This window comes from Myotis brandtii, unplaced genomic scaffold, assembly GCF_000412655.1.
Source record: "Myotis brandtii unplaced genomic scaffold, ASM41265v1 scaffold652, whole genome shotgun sequence".
Lineage (NCBI taxonomy): Eukaryota > Metazoa > Chordata > Mammalia > Chiroptera > Vespertilionidae > Myotis > Myotis brandtii.
The window spans coordinates 753,587-777,777 of record NW_005370529.1 but is presented as its reverse complement, the minus strand read 5'-3'; the positions used below and the strand labels follow the sequence as shown (position 1 = coordinate 777,777).

Genomic DNA, 24,191 nt, shown 5'->3' with positions numbered 1-24,191 from the left:
AAACAGAATAACATAGATTTGAGAAAATATTCCCGTAAATAACACTCTGGAGCTTAAAAGGTCCTCAGCATTAAATCATCTAGTCCAGTGGTCGGCAAACTCAGTCAACAGAGACAAATATCAACAGTACAACGATTGAAATTTCTTTTGAGAGCCAAATTTTTTAAACTTAAACTATATAGGTAGGTACATTGTTATTAACTTAATTATGGTACTCCTAAGGCTTAGGAAGAGCCACACTCAAGGGGCCAAAGAGCCGCATGTGGCTCGCGAGCCGCAGTTTGCTGACCACGGATCTAGTCCAAAGTGCTCATTGATAGATGAGGCAGCTGAAGTCCAGAGAGGAAGAATTACAGTTAAAGGTTCACACAGCAAGCAGCAACCAACACTCTCACCTCCCTCTGCCAGGGTTCTGCGTTTCTAATCTGCCACCATTCATTCCACCTTCAGCTAAGAGAGGGCTCTTAGGGTCCCCCATGTGCAGTGTAAGAATCCTTGCATCCAGTATTGCTGCACATTCACTACCACCTCAATTGCCAGTTAAATTCTTTGGATAAGATAAGGTCGTGCTTTAACCCAATAAGCAAATTCAATTATTATGAACCATTAAGGTGGAAACATGGGCACAGAGCCATGTTATCAAGCTAATTTAGTACAAATTTATGAGTTTTGAAGGAGGTATAGGAGCAGTGTGTAGAGAACGAAGAAGAGAAGAGATTAAACAGGTTACATATGTGGTAACAAGGACTAAGATATAAATAGGTGTGCAAAACACCTTCTATCACTGAAGTAAATCAGCTCCCAACTCAGCCCAGTCCTTATCTTTTTACCTGGGGTGGCTCATAAGGTACCAGCACACTCTGTCTGCCTGTGATGGGGTCTTCTACATATTGGGCGTGGCTGTTCCCTTCCACTCGAATCAAATGACTAGGAGGGGCAATCTGTCCTGCAGAACAGAGAAAGACGAAATAGTTAGTTCTTCACCCTCAAAGAAAACAAAATGAAACAACACAGACAGGATATTGGTTGCCAAATAAAGGGTTTAATAGAGAAAATACATATCCTTAAAAAAAAAAAGGAAAAGATCCTGTTGCCAGATATCTAACACATGAAGGTGTCACAACCTTTATGGTGAAAGGAAGGACTGGAAGACTCAAATGTATTTAAGAGAACAATCCTATGTTTGCAGTGCTTAAGGTTAATAATTCAAGATTTTAGAGAACTCTATGAATACATCTCTGACTAGAGAAGATTTTGCTAGTTTATGGGAAATAGAAGTTAATTTAAAAAATAAGCACTCAGTGAAATGCAACATATAGATCCACACCCGAAACCTATATTCTCCTATTAACCAATGTCCCCCAATACATTTAATTTTTTAAAAAAGCTTGAGAAATAGTATTCAAAAATTGAGCAGAAAAGAAAAAAAAAAACTAAAAAGGCAACAGATGGCAAGGACATCACTTTCCCTTTGACTATTCTTTTCTCCATCATAAAGTCTCCAATTTTAGACCTTGCTTGGTCATAAAGATGAGAAACTTACTGGTTTTGTTGTGCTGAAAGAGCCAAGGTTGGAGAATAAGAAAGGGAAAGCAAATTTTTTAAAGAGTGTAGGCAAAGTTTCACAAAATTATTATATTGGACAAGGGCTCCAAAAGAAAGAAGCTGATTGAAGAATTGGGAATCATAAAGGTGTTCTTAACCTTTGACCATGTATTATTGTTCCACAAAAACTGATCTATAATAATAATAAAAGTGTAATATGCTAATTAGACCAGACATCCTTCTGGAAGTCCTTCCAGATGACCTTCCAGATGTCCTTCCAGACGAAGCCAGGGCTGCGAAGAAAACCCGGGTCCTGGATGCCTGCCAGCGACTGGAAGGAAGCCCGGATCCCGGGTGCCAGAGGGAAGCTGGTGCAGGCAACCAGGAGAAGGAAGGCCTACTCTTGCACAAATTTCGTGCATGGGGCCTCTAGTGTTTAATAACAGTGAAAAGTTAAGTGAATCAAGATGCCCTCTGAAACATCATCTATTATTGCAAAAGTAAAAACAACTATTATGTCAAACATTGGGGGAAAAAACAGTTAAGTCATCTTGATGGATCAAGGGCAGTTATAAAAAACTATAGTAAGGCTTAGCTATAAGAAATAATCTTTGTGGTGTATTGTTAAGTGAAAAGCAAGATGCAAAGGTATGGATGAAAAAGGAGGTCATGTAGAAAAGGACTAGAAATTAATGTGTAAAACTTAATTGTATTAAGGTGAGAGGACTTAAACTTCATTTTCTTATCTAAAATTTCTATTCACTCTTTTTCTTTCTCCACCACTTTTCCTGTACCATCCCTTATATTCTCTACATTCACACATTCTAGCTACCAATCTTTCCATTTTAAATACATTTTCTACATAAATTGTCCACCAATCCTGCACCCTCATCACTCTGATGAGTCTATGTACATTCTTCTATCCTTTCTTTCCACTTTTCTATGTACTTTACTTAGACTCTCTTCACAAAACCTTAGAATATCAAATATCAGGGAACCCTAGGAAACAATGAGCTCTTCTGTAAAGCAATTGTTGGTTTGTGGCTCATATCTTGGGCATGGATACAGATCTTAAAGGTGGCCCCAAGATACCTTCTCCCTGACTGCCGGTCCTTCACTCCACTGTCCCCCTCCCCAGCTTATTTTGCATATTTCTATTTACTTCTTTTGCCCATTATTTGTCTTCACTCATTTTTCTTTTTTCCTACTTTTGTCTTCTGTTTCTTCATGTTGCTCACTTCTTATGCTCCTTCCTCTTACCCTTCCAACTCTCAATTGGTCAGCCTTGACCATCTCTGGGAAGGCACTAAAGCTAGATTACCTTGCCTGGGTGGAGCAGAACAAATGACTAAATGCCACATTGTTCTTCTTACACCTTCTCATTAAAAAAGAAAAAAATAAGCAATAAGGAGTAGAGAGACAAGTCCAGGTTATCCACTAATTACTAATATTAAATTAAATAGTTCAAGCATTATTAAGTCATTGTGAAAGCCACAAGTATATTGATCATTACTCTCAGGCACTCAGTTAACCAAAAGAGATAGACTGAGCTGCCATCAGATTGCAGAGGGTGGAACCAGGTAAATGGACTCCAAACAAATCTTTGCAGAACCTCTATTTTCAAGGAGCTTAGTTGAACAGCCACAGGATCCTCTCCTCCTTACCCTCATTGAATTCACGGCTCAGCTCGTGGTTGGGGCATCGTTTCACCACCTCGGTGACATGCTCAGCTTTCTTGTAGACAGGCATGGCACGGATGACAGCACCCTGAGGAGGTGGGGTCATCACCTTGATCTGGATGGGGCATGTCTTGGCAATTTGGCAGTAGAGTTTCTTCAGTTCAGTGGAATACTGCATAGAGATGGGCCGATGGTGGAGGAAGGAAAGAACCAACAGGAAATAATGTTACATCCCAAATCAAGGAAAATTATGTCCATCTTTTGAAGCCTTTATAGCTACATGTTTACCATTGGCTACTACAAAAATGACAGCGAGCAATCTTAATAGAGTTATATTCATTAATCCAACTAATACTTTTTTTCCTACTTGAAATAAAACCCAATATTTACAAAAGATTTCACAGTTTTCAAAACACATTGATAGGATTATGTCCTTCATTGGTATGAAGAAACTGGGTCTCAAGGGGAGTTAAGTGGTTAATACCATGAGCGACTTTATAAAGTACTAGAAACTAAGTGGAAAAACAATATTCACATGAATTGAGTGATATTAGACAGATTATAATAAATCCTGTCCTTACAATATCTAAAGAGACTTGCAGGGATTAGGGTTTTGGGAATTTTGTTTTTTAAAGATGAAATGTCTGGAAGAATATGAGGATATTTTACTCAAAGTCAACCTGCTAGAAAACTACAAAGCAAAAACATCCCCAAACTGCCACACTCATCTTCTAATGTCATAGCCTAAGAGAATGAAACATCTGGAAGTGGCCATTTGGTTATACACTCTGACTAAAGGCAAATATCCTACCAAAGAAGACATTTAAAAGTAGGTGCTTTTCTCTTCCTTTTGAAATATAATATGTATTTTAATAATCATTTTATATCCCAACTATTTTACTATATACAATTTTCAGTTAAAATCTTCCTAATATTAGTAGTGTATTGCATAATCAGTTCCCCACACCAGCAGATCAAGGATTAAATGCAGCAAAAGTGTTTTAGATGACTTGAAGAAATGGGAAGTATGCCCCAAAATCAATTACAAAAATAAAATCCTGCTTGGGAAGCACTGATTGAAATCTAGATAGATATTTTTGCTCTAGTGTTTTAAACCAATGACTTTAAAAACAAAGAAATTGTCTTAGGACATGTTAAAAACTCACTTTTATTGATTACTCCAAGAAAATAAGATGTATTTTTATTTTTAATCTAACCATGAGTTTCATAAGATGCACCATAGGAAAGATGACTGAAAAGCAAGTCTGTCAGCTAACACCTGATGAATAAGCATCCATCCAAGTATTTAAAGATTGAAAAAAAAAAGAATGGTATGTGTTCAGAAGAGAAAAGTTAAGAGAAACATTCTGCTTTAATAATTAATATACTATAACTCAAACTTTACTAAGAATAAATTTAGGCCCCATCAGGTGTTAATCCTCACTTGTCCCCAGGGATGGGAGAAGATAATCTAATTTAAATAATGATAAATAATAACAGCTTCTCCATTTTCTGAATTATTTTGTAAAAAATACAATCCTCACGTATCCCTGTAAGGAAGGTGTTATAGGTACATGATCTCTTATCTGAAAACTCTGGGGCCAGATATTTCAGAATCCATAGTCATTTAGATTTTAGAAAGGGAGTAAAGCAAATACTGTAAACAGCTCCAGCAGGATTTAGGGCAGTGTCCCATAACCAAATCTAAACCTTTCTGTAAAATTCATGAATATACATATCATCTGGGAAATGACTATAAGAGCCTCAAATTCAGGCTGGATTTCAACACCAAATGAGTTTAGCACAAACTTATGAAGTTAAAACGGAACCAAGTTGGTTTTTAGAGTTCTTTGAGTTTCAGAATTACAGATAACAAATAATGGATCAGTATTTTTATGCCATTTTATAGGTAAAAAAATAAGGCATAGAGAAAACTTTCCTGAGGTCACAGAGAAGAGCTGGTTAGGAACCAGAATATAAGAGTCTGTCCTCCTCTGGTAACAGTCCCTCATCTTTCTATTCTCTAGGCTCAGAAGTGCAACTTTTTGTACTTTCACATTTTTCCAATTCATAATTAGATGGCTTCCTTTAAAAAAAATCAACTTAAAAGTACACAATCTCCTTTAACATTAAAATAGAACTTGAAAGTAGTCTACTTAACATCAATAATTCCTCTTTTTATTTTTCAGTATAATGCTTGCTCATTTAATTGCAGGTAGAGGCAGCAAGTGATAGAAATAAAAAAACCTAGAAGTCGCCTTGAACCCTAAGGCCAGTTGTCTGTTAGGACTTCCATCATGGCACTGGGGAATTCACCAGTAAGGTTCTGCTCTTTCACATGGTCCTTTGTGTTTTGGCCCCATCTCTTTCATTTCTACCCCTCACCCCCAAACCCTCACACTTCCCATCCCATGTTCTACCCATACAAATCTCTGAATGCCTCAAACACACCATCCATCACCCCCCATTTGAACATACTATTCCCTATCTGGAATATTCATGGTTTCCCTCCATTCTCTACCCCATGCCAGGCCAATTTAGTTATGTCCTCAGCTAGGATTGATCTAACACTGTAGACCATATTTCCTAATTTTAGTGATGAGGGTTTTATATTGACTACATCTAAATAGCTGGTCAGGGCCAAGAAACATTTGTATTACTGCTTCTGGTTCAACTACTGGCCTGCCACTCATTTACTAGAGGGGCTGAAGTGGTCTGGCATGACAGGTTCTTGACAAAGCCAAGCTTCTGCCACTGTACTAGCTTCACTGTTTGCTAACTGTTTCTGCGATGATGTTTAATATTTTTCCAATACTAAATTCAGTCTCCCTGGTCTACAGTATATGCATAATTCCGTAGACTTGCCTGCTTCCTTATTCCCTACCAAATGGTCACTATCTTCTTCACCCATTTTCCCGGCTTTTGCAAGATCAGAAAAAGTGGGAATCTGATGTAGGTCAAGATTTTTAAATCCCTGGTGATTTGAGTCAGCAGAGACTTCAAATTGGAACACTCCTGACTTCTTGTAATGTCTCTTTCTCTCTGGGACTTTTAACATTTACCTTTGAAATGCTCCCAACATTGATTTGAGATTCTTTAATTCTAATGCCTAGTTTCTTCTTATGGGTGTGTGTGCTTTGTTTTGTTTTAATCATGCTTTTTGGGTCCTAAGAAATATTGGTCTAACCCAATGTTAGAAGGATTTTTCGTGTTTTCTTGTAGGAGATTTATGATCATAGCTCTTGCGTTTAGTCTTGTATCTATTTTCAGTCTTTTCTTTATCCTGTTCTCCCCCTAACACATGCCTCTCCACTTTCTCTTTTTCTTTTTTATGGATACTCAATTGTTTCAACACCACTGGTTGAAAAGATTATCTTTATCTTTCACGCCTGTTGAACTGCCTTGGCATCGTGTTTGAAAAGTAATGGACCATGTGTGTTTAAGTCTTTATCTGGTTACTGCCTTTTATTTTATTGGTCTATACAGCTAATACATTGGTCTCACACTGTCTTGATTACTCTAACTTTATTATAGCAAGTCTTAAAATTAGGTAATCTATGCTTTCCAATTTTGTTCCTCTTTTGCTAAATTATTTTGGCTATTCTATGTTCTTTGAATTTCCATATAAAATTTACAAGCAATTTGTCAATTCCCACAAAATTGCCTGGTAGAAATTTGGATGAGATTGTATCAAATTATAGGTCATCTTGGGTAGAATTAATATCTGAGCAATATTGTGCCTCTAGTCCATTAATATGATATAGATTTCTATTTAATTAGAACATCTTTAATTTCTTTCAGTAATTTTTTTTCTCTCATGTTTTTTTAGTTTTCAGTGTACAAACCTTGTACACCATTAACATTTCAGACTTTTTCCTATGTGTACAAACACACACACACACACACACACACACACACACACACACACACTCCCTTATGCAAACTGGGGCATATAAAATGTTTGGCATCATTTTTTATTTAATATATCAGAGCATGATTGGATTTTAAAATATAATTATAAGCAGTTACAATTACAGTATTGAAAGGAAATATGCCATTTAATCATGCCTTTCTCATACAATATAAATTTTACTCCGTATTAATTGGCTGCCTCCTGGGGATCAAGCCCACAACTCGGGCATGTGCCCTGACCGGGAATTGAACTGTGACCCCCTGGTTCACAGGTCAATGCTCAACCACTGAGCTGGGCTTCTCCAGTTTTAAATATTAAATATAACACTTCAGGGTATATTTTGACCACATTACACAAATCTTTAGTACACCAGTTAGTTTTAGCTGGATCCCTTAAAACTAGGTATTTGAGTCAATGCATATTTTAGTGTTGTAGAGAAGTCTGAAGTAAATTAGAGACAGAGTGAAATATAAACTACACAAATTCACTGGGTATAGCAGAGGTATGTAGAAAGTGTTATGGGATTCCACAAGATAAAGCAATTAAGTACTAGTTAATAAATTTGGTATTTATTGAGCGAGGACTTTATTCAAGGTTCAGATATTTAGCAATAAAGCAAAAAGCAAAGCCCATGCTCTAAAGGTGCTGGTATTTTGAATAAACAAATAAATATTATGTCAGATGGTGATAATGCTATAAAGAAATAAAATCAGAGTAAATTTAAAAGAGGGAATCAAAAGGTAGGAGTTGGGGAATTGAAGAGGATATTATTTTATCTAAGATTGTCAAGGATTCTTTGATAAGTTAATATTTAAAAAAACTTATCAAGGAAGCACTGGAATAATTCATAAATAAACTGGGGAAATAATGTTCCAGTTATCAAAGACAGCAAGTACTAAGATCCTGGGGTGAATATTCCTGTCATGGAGGACAGTGTCACTGGAGAGCAGTGAGCAAAGGCTGCAGAGATGGGGATAAGATCAGAAATCAGAGACATTATGTGGACCAGCTCATGCAAGGCCTTGTTGGCCAGGGTTAAGGACTTCAGCTTTCCTTAATATGAGATGGAAAGCCACTGGAGAAGTTTGAGAAGGTGACGTGGTTTAATTGTGTTTAATAAGGTTCTGGATGTTATATGAAGAACAAACTTTAAGGTTCAAAGATAGAAGCAGGGAGACTAGTAAGGAAGCCATGCAAATATCCCAAGTAAAAAATGAGAGAGGCTTAGACCATCAGTGGAATTGGTGAGAAGCAATTGATTTCTTGATACATCTTTACCAGATTTGCAGATGGATTGTTTGTAGATAATAGAGAAAGAGAAAAGTAAATGTATTCTACTAAATTAGGGAAGAAAGGCTTCATAGAAATTGTGATATTTAAACTAAGAGTTAAAAGACAAGTTGTTCAGCCAACTAGATGGTGCACCCAAGGATGGGGAAAAGGGAGAACCAAGAGGCAGAAAGCAGGCTTTTCATAAAGAGAGAACATTATAAGTATAAGCAAAGAGATGCTAACTATGGTGGAAATATAGATAGGCTGGGAGAAGGAGGAGGAGGAGAACAGAAAGCAATGAGTCCAAGCTAGAAAGGCAGGTACCAGATTCTGAGGAGCTTTAGATGTTACAAAAAACAGGTAGACTCTACCTGCAGGCAGAGAAGAGTCACTAAGTATTGTAAAGCAGGGGGAAGACCTAATTAGTTCTATGTATTAAGTAAAACAAAGCTGGTAGGAGCAATGCTGGAACAAAGTAGGAAGAAGATAAACTTAATCAGGAACAAGAATGAGGAGGGCCAAAACTAGGGCAGCAGAATGAATGAAAAGGTGGAGAGATGGAAGAAATGTGTTTTTTTAAATAAATTTTATTGATTTTTTTACAGAGAGGAAGGGAGAGAGATAGAGAGTTAGAAATATCGATGAGAGAGAAACATCGATCAGCTGCCTCCTGCACCCTCCCCCACTGGGGATGTGCCCACAACCCAGGTACATGCCCTTGACCGGAATCGAACCTGGGACCTTTCAGTCCACAGGCCGACGCTCTATCCACTGAGCCAAACCGGTTTCGGCGGAAGAAATGTTTTAGACTTATTAAAAGTCAGTCTACTAGTTTTCATCATGAAAGATATGCAGGGAAGCAACAAAACAGACCAAGCACTGTTATTCATTAGGAAAAAAAAAAGATGTTTGCACAAATGTGTTATTTGCTTATCCCTTTTCTAAATCAAAGCAGAGTGAATGAGAGTTAGTTTTAATACAGGGCTTCCAATAGTCAATAGCTAAGTGAGACATGTCTTAGTTAATGGACTATTCAGCAAACAGAAAAAGAAAGAATAATTAGTTCTAATTCTGGACAAAGAAAATAACATGAGGTAACACTGGAATTAATAGGTCAATTTTGTTGTGAAAGAGGAAAGGGATTAGTTCTCAAAGCCAAGAGCATTGGAAAAGGACTCTTACCCCACACTGACAACAGTAAGCAACTTTACTGGACTAGGGGTCAGAAAACAAGATTTAAATTCTGCCTCTTCTATATATTCCCTAGGCTTTTAGGCAGTCACTTCACCTCTCTCAAACCTAAAATAGAAAAAAAAATTATAATATACAATATACAGCTCTTAGAATAGAGGAAAAAATTACAGGTATCAGAAGCCTTAGTCAATTGCAAAGAGCAACATAAAAACCACATATTATGGATAATTACTGAAGCCTCATCTTTCTAAGATTCTCCATATAAAGTGTTTAATGTAGCTTAAGTAATTTTGGGACTATTGTGAAAACATGAGTGCAGCTTCATCAGGAAGTGGTTGCTGCCAGATAACAATAGTCTGCTGAAGTTTGAATATTAACCATTTACAATGAAACACATAGTTCATATTGATCTGCTAGTAATCACTAAATTCTAAACCATGCTAAATTATTGGATTCACTTGTTTAAAAAATAAATTTGGTTTATCTGCTGCTGTACATTTAAAAATGCACGTGCATATTTCCATAAGTACATGTACTATAATTTTATGTGTCCTTAAAATTTATTTAATTACATTGCTCAAAACTTAGTAATGTGCTATTTCCACTTAGTAATCTGCTATTTCATCTTAGTAATCTGCAATTTCCACTTCTGATGTTTTTGAGATTTATCCATGTTCTTATACTTAGATGTATTTCATTTATTTTAATAGAAAGATACAGGTGAATGAGATAGAATGGAGGAAGACCTTCTGCTTTATCTGTAATATTTTACTTAAACAAAATATTTAAGGCAATATGGAAATTTTTAACATTTTGGTAGATTCTAGGTGTCTAAATTTACTTACTATTTTTGTATACTTGAAATAGTTCCTAATTCAATTTTTAATGAATAAATTTAGCATGAATAGCAGCAACCTGTAAAATTGTTGCAGACTTAAAATTTTTTGAAGATAGAGAATATAGAAATAAGATGTTAGAACCCAGAAGGAACATATAGCATGTCTTGTCCAAACCTTCTTCTCCCCTTAATTTTCAGATATAAAATTTAGGCTTACAGAAGTGAAATGGGTTCATTAATGCAACAAATATTTATTGAGCACCTACTTCATGCCAGGCTCTGTCCTGGATCCCAAGGAACTAGCAGTCTCCTTACCCTAAGTGAATTGGTTTAAAGTAAACACTGACAGTAAATAAATTATTTCTAAAATTGTGATATATTTTTTAAAGAAAAAGTAGAGAAAGACACACCTAAATGTGGGGTTCAACTTAGTTTGGAGGGTCAGAAGGGCATCCCTACAAAAAAATGATTTCTAAAGGTTACACAACTAAATCTAGGCAATGTGTAGTTGAAGTCAGATTTCCTTTCTTCCGGAAAGCTAATACTTTCACAACTACATCATATTCTAGTGTCTGAGTTTCTATAGAAAACCAAGGACTAGATTTCATGTTTCTATTATTGAGTCACCTGTTTCAATGCATTTTAGTTCAAGATAACATTGCTAAGCTTTTCTTAGAAAGTTAGACCAGGAAAAGCTTAGAGATCATTTAGTTCAGCCACTTCAGTTACAGAGGAGAAATCCAAGCCCCAGAAATGAGAGGAGACTTGCTAAAAAATGCTCAGCGACAAGACCCTCTTGATACACAGACCCATGGCCTTCCCCATGTACCCTGTAGTCTTTATACTCATATATGGGACCAAAGTGGAACTGGTATGTTAGCTACCAGAGTGAATTACATAAATATACAATATGATTATAAATACAAGTATAAAGCCCATAGGTCATCTAAAAAACTAACATATGATCACCAATTTCTTACAGGATTACAAGGATACTGTATGTTCTTTGAGTAAGTATCAAATCCTTTTTAATTTGTTAAAAAACTTTGTCTAGGAATTAAGATTTTCTCTCCTAAAGTGTAACTATATTCTCAGAATGGGGTCTTGAACATAGGAATAACATGTAATGCCCACCCATTGTTTGAAGAACCAATTTTACTACTTCGGGTCCTAGGTTGAATAAATTAGCAGTGCACTGTAGGAACCCTTTTACATATATAGGTAAGACAGCCCATGAAGTTGTGTCTCTAAATTAGGCAAGTTTTAATGTGAAATTAGAAAATGAAGTACTGTGATGGGGGGGGGGAAGCACATGTGAATTCAAAGATGGAAATAACTGACCTTTCAAAAACAGTCACAGATTCCTCACACTGAGGAAGTCACCGACTGAAGAATTTCAGGCCACTCATGTGATCTCCTGGAAACTCAAGTTAATCATCCAAAGGGAGAAAATAAGGGAGCTATATTAGACCATCTCTAATGACTCTTTTATTTTGAAGATTTTATGAAATGGTACAAATTTGTTAGAGAACCCAGTTGCCAAGTTCATGTTGACAAGGTAAACTCTTTAAAAAGAATGTGGAAAAAACAAAGTGCTGATATTCATTCTGATTCCTGATCAGAAACATGTAAAAAGTATAGGAATCAATCTGTGCAGTCATGCATATGTATGCACATTCAATGGTGCGTTTATTTCTAGGAAGTACTAGCCTATGAGCAAGAACGAAGAGTCAATATTTTGTTGATCTTTAACCAAATTTGCTCTTATACAGTTTTGAAGATTCACATGGACAAAGTATTTCCACGGTGGCATGGAACTGAAATGCCTTAAAACTATCACATGGACTAAACTCTTGCTATACAATATCCCTGACAAAATGGAAAAGCAAGCTTTGCCTAAGTTTTGTTTTGTTTTAGGAGGGGGAGAGGGAGTTTGGCATGTTGAGGAGTGAGATGCTCAAAGCCAAATATCATGTTCAAATAAAATAATTCCAGGGGATTTTGGAAAACAAGAGTAAATTCAGCTCCTTTACTAATAATATGTTGCAAATAGAAGGGGGGAGAGCATTCCAGTAACTACAGCCTCACCATCACCACCTGCCTCAGTAGACATACTATATTACATGCTCTTGGCTGCCAGACTGGTAATTCAGTATCACAATGCAGAGATGCCAGCTAATATCAGCACACACCTGTATAGCTTTTCCCTTTCCTAAAGGTGCAACAAAGACCCTCCCTCTCCACTCCATCAAAAGACAAAACAAACAAAACAAAATAAACAAACAAAACCCTTTACTCTTTTAATATTCTCCCAGAATAAATGCCATACCTTATGCTAATCCAAAATCATGAGGCTGACTTGACCCACCAATCTCCAAGGATATGGGTGAAATAAAATTCCATGAAGTAAATAAATCAATAATCATAAAACCCATCTCTCGACTTAACCCATCGACAAGGGAAGCAACTATATAGAGCACTGTCGAAGCTATTCCTGATACTACAATGCCAGCCTCCAGATAGAGCCACATCTGACATGCTATTGTGCTAGAAGAAAATGTTTTAATTTTTTTCTAATGTAATACTATGTGAATTATGACCTATTGCCCATTAGCCCACAGAATTAACCTCAGCATATAATACATCCAGATGCAGTTGTTGCCCATTAACACCAGGGCAAATTACCGACACTGAGGATGGTTGGCACTTAAAAAGAGAGTAAAACTAAGCTAAAGCATAAACACATCAATAACACTTCTGGCCTTCTGCATGAATTTGGGTTGATTAAAATAAAATAAAAATAATGAGATTTACAAATACTCTAAAAGAGAGCCACCATTCATTAACAGAAAATGCTAGGCGCACTTCTAATTGATGTTTCTTATTTTCAAACAGTTCAAAGAATCCAGGAGGTGGAAGGTAGGGTCTGTGCTACCTCAAATAAACTAAAGTATTTGACAAGAAAAAAAAAAAAGGGCAAGGAAGCCCCAAAGCTGTCACGACTCAATTCATCCCAGTTTAGCAATCAAGTAGAAAGCCTGTCTTTGTTTAGATAGAGCTATCATAAAACATTCATTTTTTTTCTTTTCTGAACTGTATTCTTGAGGACTGGAAAGTTAAAAAGGCCCTTTTATAAGGGCAAGAGGGTAATGAAATCATTAATTAGAATTAGTATGAAAAAAATCATACAAAGCAGATGGAATATTTAGAGAAGACAAAATAAACTTCTGGAAACTGACTTGGTGGTGGGGGAGAATAATGGAGGAAGAAATAAGATACTTGCAAATAAAACATAAAAGGGTGATAACATAACTTTTGACCAATATGCTTTGGAAAATTAACTATAAATATCCAATTCACTAAAATGCAAAAAGAGTCTTAGCTAGAAAGAGGTAGACACACACAGCTTTAGTGTGATCTGCTTGAAACATATTGAATAACCTTATCCTATATAATAAAAGCCTAATATGCTAACTGTCTGGGCGTCCAGTCATCCAGTTGTCCGTTCAACCAATCAAAACGTAATATGCTAATGATATGCTAAGGCCACTCAACCGTTCACTATGATGTGCACTGACCACCAGGGGGCAGATGCTCTGACCGGTAGGTTAGTTTGCTGCTGGGGTCTGGCAGATTGGGACTGAGCAAGACAGGCCGGACATGCCCTGGAGCCCTCCTGCAGTCCCTCCCGGGCCCTTCTGCGTCCCTCCCTGGCCCTGATTGTGCACCGGTGGGGTCCCTCGGCCTGGCCTGTGCCTCTTCACAATCTGGGACCCCTCAAGGGATGTCAGAGAGCTGGTTTCGGCCTGATCCCACAGGCCAGGCCAAGGGACCCCACTGGTGCATGAATTTGTGCACTGGGCCTCTAGTCACCTATAACTGTATGATCTAATTATATGCTATATTCTAGACTTGTCCTCTACAAATAAACTCACTTGAGAAGCATTATAAATTTTACTTCTAGGAAGAGAGTTTTAAAAATAATCACTTCAAAGGTTTTAGTTAAGCAAATATACTCTAAACAAATATCAGGTTATTATTATGACGGCTATGATGGCTGGTGTACCAAAATACCAAAAACAAAAAGGGAAAGTGAATGTATCTATATTGTTTGGGGATGAGATGGGAGTGTTCTTTTGAGAAGTCAACTTTAAAAGATTAAATTGAAAACTAAAGCATCATTCAAGAACTAACTAACGATCCTTCCTGGGACTAGACCACAGCTTTATCACTCAATTTTTATACTGCATCTATATAATGGAACAGAAAATATTCCCCAAAGAATCTTGGACAGGAAGTCAAGAGGACAAGACTCTAGTCTTCCACCTGCCCACTGACTTCCTGCATCATCTTAGGCTAATCATTTCACCCTTTGGGCTCCAACTTCTTTGTTTACAACCAAGGCATTTCACTTAGGATTGTATCTACTTCAAAGGAAGGGGAAATCTGCAAAGTGAGCTTGCAAACAAGTCCTGAGCCACCATATCCTATTGGATCTATCATAACTATTGGCAGAAAGAGATCCCAAAATTGGCCCCATAGTCGTCTGGCAAGGTATTCACTTCTCCTCCCAGTCTCCCTTCCTGCCACAGTTGTCTAGCTGCCAGACATGTACGAATTGTGCTCTTGATAGTTTTACAAAAAATCCTTCCTCCAAGCACTTTTCCTGATGGCCCCAGCCAAAGGGCTGCCTGTTGCCACCTGTCAGTTGTGGGGATTAATTACCTGAGCTGAGGCTGGGAGCGGCACATTCTTCCTGGGGCCGCACCCACAGATGTTGACATCAAGCAGGTGGGCTGTCTGCTACCCGCTTGCCCTGAAGACCAGCCCAGAGCCCACAGGGCCTGGCAGGTGTGTGTGTTTGGGGGACACTCAGACTGCACCACAAAGCAGCAAAACCTTGGCAGGGAGGAATGTGCCCTGGGACCTCTCTGGGAGGCCACAGGCAGCTCTGTGGCCAGCACTGGGCACCAGCCCGAGGCAGCTGCAGCTTGCCTGCTGGGGGACAGTATGTTATCACCAACCTTGGGGAGGGTGGGGTGGAGCCCGCCAGCCTCATTTAGCTGCCTGAGGGTATGAGTTTAGAAAGCCAAGTTAAAAAAATTTGACAAAGCCTGATCGGTAATTTTGCAACTTTAACTCCCCTGGAGAGTGAAATGACCTTTTACTTTGTGTCCTCTGTCAGTACCCTCATCAGCCAACCCTGCCTGACCAGTAATACCATTCCTAGTTACCTTCACAAAGCAGACAATGGGAAGCATTTGTTAGAGTGGCTGGTATACAGCAGGTGCTCAGTAAGTGTTAGCTCCCCTTTGATATTTCCTGAAGTCACAACAACAATGAAAAGAAAGCTGGGATGAGAGGACTTTCCTGTTTTACATGTGCAGAGACTGGGGCTCAAATGTTTAAAGTGACATTCCAATATATGGTAGAAATGAGAATGAATGTTAGGGAGTTTGTCTTCTTCTCAATTAAACACCCACAAACAACTGTCCTGACACAAATGAGAATGAATGTTAGGGAGTTTGTCTTCTTCTCAGGACCAATTAAACACCCACAAACAACTGTCCTGACATACATGTACTCCATGGCCCTCAATAAAAAGAAACTTCAACATTCCCCAGCAATACAGGAAGATACAATTATCTGTGGAGTAAAAATTCTTCTAGCACGAACCCAGGTGGGCAGAGAACTCAGCCCTCATCTCACAAGACATATCTAGACTAACTCCTCAACGTATGAATGGGAGAGCAGACCCAGAGGAAAGGTCACACCAGAAGTCAGCAATAAGACAGAGTCAGAACCTGAGACTCCTAACTTCCAACCCCACGATCTTCTCAATATAAAACATTCCTATAGCCCTTCACTCCAAGAAGGTGCTATCTCAGGGCAGGCTTGGTGGACACATTGGAGAGATTCCTGGGCATGCATGCTCTAGACAGGAGACAATCTATGCCAACCATCTGCTTCCCTGTAACCACAGAAGTAGCATCTGACTGACTGGGCCACGCTCCAGGGTTTAAACCATCATTTGCCCTTTAGGGAAAGAAAGTGTCTTCCTCCCCCCTCAGAGTAACTCACTGTTCCCAATATCTTGCAAAGCCCTGGGCTTTTAGACCTGTCCTTTCTTTCCCTTTGGGGCCCAAACCTGATGCCCTCTCCCCCACTATTTCCTTATCCCCTTCCTTGGCATATAAAGAAGGCACCTTGGGACACATAGGCACCAGCCCTGCCCACAAGAAATATGTCCTCTCCTCTCAAACTAGGAGGAGGCCCCCCTGGTGGCTGTCCTTCTTTGATCAACCCACCCCAATGCTAAAGTTGAAATGGTTATGTATACTTATACACGCAGTCTTGTGCTCTCTTTTAGAATGAATCACAGTGTACAGTTTCCAGACCTCTGGTTCCAGCTGAGGGCTGTGTCTTTCCAGGGAACTGAAACACATTTAGAAACTGTTCTTTGCTGGAGGCACTTATACCCTTATTGCTATGCAATGTGCCAGGCACACTTTGCAAGACAATATCATAGTTGTTTTTCTTTCTTCAGATCCATTGCTTGTTTTGGAGTTTCATTTATACATAAACCCTAAGAGTGAGCCCTCTTTTCCAATCAAGGTGATTTGTTTAAATCTGTGGGATACTCCTCCTATGGGAAGGCTAGGTGAGCCAATTTTATGACAAGAGATGGGAAAATATGTGTAGACAATAGGGAGGGTAAAATAATCTATTGATTTTTATAAGTGACACCATTACTTACCCATCTGGGCAGTCCTTAACAATTTATAGAGCATTTTCATGCACATTTTTAATTTAATTATCAGCTAACACAATGAGAAAATCATGTATATCCTCTTTTTGTCAATGAAGTTTCAGAGGCTCAAGTAGGTAAACTAGTTTGTTCACAAAATAAGGGGAGAAGTTGAAGTCAAGCCTCTAATCTAGGTTTTAACTTCAAATCCAGGGTACTGACTACCTGCATGCCCATCATATGGTACATTGTAGGATGTCTCCCTGGGTGTTTGTGGACTCCTTATGTGCTCAAGTCACAGAAATTCATGTGAGGACACATGAGTCTGTACCCTCCAGAAACTTACCATGTGGGAAGGATCAATATATATACACTAGTGGCTCATTGCACAAAGATTCGCACAATAGGCCTTCCTTCTCCTGGCTGCCAGCACCGGTTTTCCTCTGGCGCCCAGGACCCAGGCCTTTGGTCCGGCCGCAGCAGTGAGGCTTGGCTTCTCCACTCCGGCTGCTCCCAGCCCCTCCTTTTTTATTTTTATTTTTTCCAGCTCTTCCAGCAGAGGCCAGGGCTTGATGGAAGCCTGGGTCACCCGCAGCGACCTAGGCCCCCAGCCACTCCTTGAGCGGAGGAGCCCAGGCCACCAGCCCCTCCTTGAGCGGAGCCCAGAGCAGGCTGGAAGCTTGGCTTTCTCCATTGCTGGAGCACCTAAGCTTCCTGCTCACTCCAGCTCCGTGGCCGCCACCATCTTCAGTCATCATCAGTATTCGCTCCGAGCCTGCTTATGCAAATAACCGCCATCTTTGTTGGGTTGATTTGCATAGTCACTCTGATTGGCTGGTGGGTGTAGCAGAGTGGTGGTTAATTTGCATGTTTTTCTTTTATTAGTGTAGATATTTGTAACATACCACAGAATATAAAATTAAGACTCATGAAAAATGAAACAAATACCAATGTGTTTTCTGGTTTTCAAAGTTCCAGAAGGTATTGAGAGGCCTTAATTTTTTTTTTATCACCTTACAAGAATGTAAGCTTATAAAATTGTAGCAAATATCCTCCAAACCCTAACTGTGTGGGCTGACTATCCCCCATTTATTTCTCTCTCTCTTTCTCTCTTTCACTCTCCCAGTAGCTCCCTCCCCTCCCCCCCTCTCTCTCTCACACACACACACAACACAGATAAGCTCTGTTTTAGAAAATCAAGAGTTTAACACTTTTTTTATGAGAAGTAAAAGTAACTCAATTCATTCCTGAAAGAACTGTACAACTTCCACTTGCAGGTTCCATATAGTAGTCTGAATTATGAATAGACATCTACAGCTTTGAGGATTACTGCATGGAAAGGGGAAATTTAGGATGTGCACATTTTAATGAGCCACAGCATCTGCCATGCCTAACATATGCTCAAATATTCTCAATACTAAGGGTTGGTTGATGCAACTATAGGAAATGGGATCTACGTTGGACATATATATTTTTTAAAAAGCTAACACTTAATGAACGTGAATTAGTCTAGGCACTCTCTTAATGCTTATGTCATATAATCTCCAAAGTAACCTGGGAGTAGGTTATTACTCTCATTTGCCAGACAAGTGAACTGAGACTCAAAAAGGTTAAGCAAGTTGCCCAGTCTTTCCCAGCTGCTAAGTGGCAGGGCCAGGTTCAACTCCAGGTCCCCCAATGGCAGTGCCCTTGCTTCAACCTTCATGGCAATAGCTCAGGGCACCAGAGAAGAGAACGGCAAATGTGCTGCAAACCCTTATGTGACTTTAGCCATGTGGTGTAGCTGCCCAAACCTCGGGTCCCTCATCTCTAATACAGAGATAACACCACTGCCCACCATAAACTTGTTGTGAGGGACAGCTGGTGGGGAGACCAGGTTATGTTTGTGTATAGTCCAGTGCCCAAAGCAGATAAATGCTGGTGAACAACAGCTCTCATCATTGCATCACCGTGTTTAGTCTCAGTGGTTATTTTCACGGGGGAGCTTAATTGCTAGACCAGTGAACAGCAAAATTATTTTAATGACACAAAGTATTTTCAATACAAACTTATAAAGATTAATCTTTGACTTAAGTACTAGCTAATATTATTGTATGGGAAGATATGTTTCTGGGGTCAATCAGGAAACAAAGACAAGAAAGTAGAGACAGAAAGAAAACAAGTCAAAAGGCTGGCTTTAGCACTGTAACGGAAATCCATATAACTGAGTTCTTCATTTGACTTCTGACATTCCTCATAAGGCAACGTGTTTTACTATGTTTCTGCTAGGTGGGGAAGCAGTACAGGGTTCAATTGGTGCTTCTACCTATGATATTTAAGCTGTAATTCTACTGGACTCTCCTTCTGACAGGAAATAAGTCAGAAAAGCAAAGAGGTGTAAATCTCTCCATCGGAGTACCAGCAATAATTGTTGAGAATCATTGTTACTCTGATATCTTATATGCTTCATTTCTTTCACCTCAGAGAAATGGATGCCCAGGTGTAGGTATAATAGGATTTAAAAATGAGGGAAATGAGTAGCAAATGGATTTCAAAACATAAACAGAGGCCATGCATGCTGATCTCCTCTGACTTACTGTATTTTTAGGACACTTAATATACCAGGTGCTTTTCCATGTGCTGCAATGAATCTGTGGAAAGTTCAAGGGACTTAGTTAAGTCTCCTTTAACTACAGCTGTCCCTCAGGTTCTAAGTGAACAATGACAAGATGAATTTCTTTCAAAGCTATACCATCTTACAGGCAGATTGCTGAGTTTCTTTATTACAGGTTAGTACAGTTAGTCAACATCTGAAATACTGAGACTCCTGTTAAGCTGTTAAGATCCTGCCAAAAAGGAAAGGTATAACTTAATAAATTAGATCAGATTTGCTTTTTAATACTTTTAATCCAATTCTTCAACTTCTTACCTCCCCCTTTAAAAATAAACACATAAGAACTAACATAATTTTGAGATATCTCTTTCCATGAATGGTAGTTCCAGACTGTGTGGGCCATTAATATGTGTCTGTGTTTGCTGGGGGCAGGAATGGGGAGGGTGGTGGGGACGAGGGAGATGAGGAGTAGGAGGTATTAGATGGGGAGATATTTAAGCAAGCCTTTCCTCTACTTACAACACTTCTTAAAAGCTTATCATAATGGTACTTTCTATTTCTTTACAGTTCATTTAAGATGGGAACATGCTTCATCTTGCTCACTTTTCTTCCTTCTTTATAAACTTAATATTCTAATTAGCCCCAAACTGGGAAAAGAATGCAACATGACCGTCTTAGTTCGACTGTGGAGTTAGAGTATATCTACTAAAATGTTTTTAGCCATAATAAGAAAACTATTAAAACAAACCTGTTAAGAGCAGCTTGTCGTGCCAACAAATTTGAAACATTCAGGAAATATGAGAAAGGAAGGAAACAGATATGGCACTTACAAAGAAGGAAGAAAGGAAGGGAGAGAGGGAGAAAAGTAAGAGGAAGGAGAGAAGGCAAGAGGGAAAGGAAGAAGAAAAGGAGACACACGAGGCTGGTGAAGAAAAGAGTGATAGCTCAGCTTGTATTTTAACTCATGTGCAAACTTCTTTGTCGCCTCACTAATGCTGAACTCAGCTCAGTAAAAGGGATGAAAATTTCATGTCTGCTTAAAGAGTTGTTGTTTGATTTGGGAATAGGATGGCCAGATAAAATCCAGCATACTTAGTTAAAATTTCGTTTCAGAAACAATGTCTCATTTTTAGCAGAAGTATGTCTCAAATATTACACGGAGTATACTTATGCTAAAATGTTTTGTTTACTATCTGAAATTCATATTTGACTTCACACCTTGGAATTTCCCCCCCCATAAATCTGGCAACCTTAGCTGGGAAGGATATATAGAAATTTTTATTACTAAAAATTTCAAATCTATTGAATCCTACAGCCATATCACCTATCTTCAACAATTAGTACATTTTGCCAATATTAATGCAGTATAAAAGGAATTTTGACAGCCAGGAACAAGGTGGGGAAGAGGACTATTATGGAGAGAGAAAATAGCAGGAGGCCAGGCATGAGGGTGGAAAAAAACAAAATCAAAAGGATCTTCTGATGACTGAAACATCACATGTGGTGGTGGGGCAGAGTGTATCTTTGGAATCACAACACACCATGAGGAACACGAAGGCAGAAAGTTCATTCCCTTATGCATCAAATTGGTGTGTAATCTCCAAAGTTACGTAAGTCTTCATTTGAGAAGTGAGGGTAATACCTGCCAACTTGACGGATTTGTTATACAGATTAAATGTGACAATATATACGTGTGTTTTGAAAAATATAAAGCATTTTACAAACAGAAAGGGATTATTGTTATTAGTGGGAGACTGGGCCAAAAGGAACACTTTGATCTGAGCATGACATGCTTAGAGGTCAGTATACAGTCACCAGCAATGGTCCATCAACGGCCCTTGGACTGAGCTGTGGGTTGGAAAGATCCCTCTGGGTGACACTGGAGATGAAGAGTGGGGTGAGCAGGGATGGAACCAATTGCACCAGCTGAACCAGAAGTATATGGGCTTGCTGTGGGATAGGGAGACTTAGAATAGAAACTAGAGGTATTGTCCAAACTGAATCAACATGCCATTGACTCTAAGTTTCTGGGGGAAGTGAAGTGAGAGATAGCAGCATAATTTGGTTAAGTGATATCATTTCATCTTCAGGTCACTAGGCAAAACCTTTTTGGTTTGTCCATCTCTAAAGAGGTATACTTTCTAATTGCTTACTAGTCCCAATCTTAGAAGGTATTTTCTAAACAATTCCATTTTCATTAGGTGAAATTACCATTAATAAATGCTGTGATTCTTGTAAACCTTCAATATTTTAGGCATTTTCAACTCATATCATATGCCACTGGAAATAGGAAAATTTACTCTTTTTTAAAATTGATTTGAGAGGGAGAAAAACATCGATGTGAGAGAGAAACATCAATGGGTTGCCTCCTGTATGCACCCTAACTAGGGATCCAACCCACAACCTGGGTATATGCCCTGAGTGGGAATTGAACCCTCTACCTTTTGGTGTACGGGATGATGCTCAACCAACGGAGCCATACTGGCCAGGGTAGAAAAATTTACTTCTAAAAGAAGAGTTATTTGACATTCTAATTTGCACAAGTACATTTGATTTATCTCAGAGAGACCAAGTGAAAAATATTTCTTCTCTCAAAATTACCATTTTCCTGAAGGTGGAATGGCATAGAATCAAGAGTGAAGTCTCTGAAAACAGCAAATATTCATGAAAATAACCCACTATCTATTTGGCCAAGGGAATGTTCATTCTGAGCACTTGCTTCAAAGACAGAGCTGCTGACAGAAACATCTGACTATTAAGTCAAATCTTTTCCAAGCCACTTCTGTGGAACATCTTATAATGAGTTGAACCCAGATATGCTCTGGTTGCCGACAAATGGCTGCTAACAGAATAAGGACTAACGCAGGAGGTAAGAATGCATTGCAGTGCTTTCATTATACAAGCTCATTATACCTGAAACACCAAGAGGCTGGTACACATACACTGTAGTCAATATTTCCACTCATTTTATCTTACTGGCCATCTGATGCATTTCCAGTTAGGGCTTTGACCAAAATAAATAAAATGATGCTCAAGGTATTCCCAGTCAGAGACTAAGGGGAGAGAGCTGGTAAAGATCTCTTGCTTCAAAGGCCTTCCTACCTATAATTTGTTCTCCCCCTTTTAGTCTGTTAGCCTTAGGAATTAAAGTTTATCAAATTTAACCATCCATGTGTATTTTTTTCAGAGTATACAAGTCACCCTATGTATAACTTCATAAAGAATATAAAGCTCAAAAAATTTAATTAATTCTCAAACCCTATAGCTCTACCTGTGTTGGATTCCAATCTGGACACCAGAATGGACTCCACCAAGGTCACAGTGACTCAGGGACACATCAGGTTTTCTGTTTTCACAGGATTCATTTCATAGGACCAGATCTCCATCCCTATTCCAATCAAGATTAAAATGTTTAGAAATGCATGATCCAGTTCTCAGTCCTCAAAGTGGAAATGTGTATATTTTAACAGTTTACAAAAAAAATTAAAAAAGGAAGAAACAAATTTATGAAATCAACACCTACTTATTATATTTAAACTAAGTATCAACATAAACATGATCCCCCTACCCCACCCCAAAACGATGCAGCATAAGCAGAGATTCAGGTGCAGAGATTTAGGAATTATGTTTCAGATGGGAAAAAAAAAAAGGTGTGCTTGCTCCGTTCGGTGCACCAAACTCTCTCATCAAACCAGTTGGATTATGGTCTTAATCACCACCATAGATGAAAGCAACCTACAAAATCAGGAACCCACAGCCAAAGTACAGGAAGACTGTCCTGTGGGAACAGCAGCGGGGTAATTAGGAGACATGTGAACAAAAAGCACCAGAATAAGTGGACTTGCTTTTTGGTTGGTTTTCAGTAGAAAGCCCTACTGGAAAATTTCTGATTTCGACTTTATTAGGAGGAGGAGAAATCCTGTAACTTGGATGGCACAAAGCCTGTTTTCCGTCCCTCCTTACTAGCAAGTGAGTAAGCATAGAGTCTACGTTTTCTAAACAGATTATTAAATTCCCCCCAAGTCTCTCCTCTCCAAAACTTAAAAAAAAAGAATCTGTCAGACTATCAAAGCATTGTCAGTGCCAGTAAAACACATCATTAAGGTGAGTAATTTTCCTGTTTACTTCAAACACTTTTTTTCCCAAACTCAAACCTGGGCAGGTCTGATCAGGTAAGGCTTTGGAACGAGTAAAAGCGTCCCCAATTTCCACATAAACGCTGCAGGCCATGGGGCAGAGACAAGTCTCAACTGAGCACTCCACAGTAGTCAAGCTTCCCGGCGCCTCCGGTCTTGTCTCTCTCATACCTTACAAGTATCGTCATGTCTCCCAACCTGCAAAATCTGTTTTATCTGCAACACACATACACACATGCGCACGCCCATCCTGCTTGTTTTCTCCCTTTTACC

The 24,191-nt window shown here is 38.7% G+C and overlaps 1 protein-coding gene across 4 annotated transcripts in view; it reads right to left on the bottom strand.

Moving 5' to 3' along the window:
• Positions 1-24,191, bottom strand: part of TP63 (tumor protein p63) — a 94,521-nt gene that overhangs the window by 28,224 nt on the left and 42,106 nt on the right. For all 4 annotated transcript variants that reach the window (XM_005880759.2, XM_005880760.2, XM_014528797.1 and 1 more), the window contains exons 3-4: positions 3,210-3,396; positions 831-946 (exon numbers count right to left, since the gene is read on the bottom strand). In XM_005880759.2, the coding sequence (XP_005880821.2) occupies positions 831-946; positions 3,210-3,396 (303 nt within the window). The remainder of the gene's footprint in view (positions 1-830; positions 947-3,209; positions 3,397-24,191) is intronic.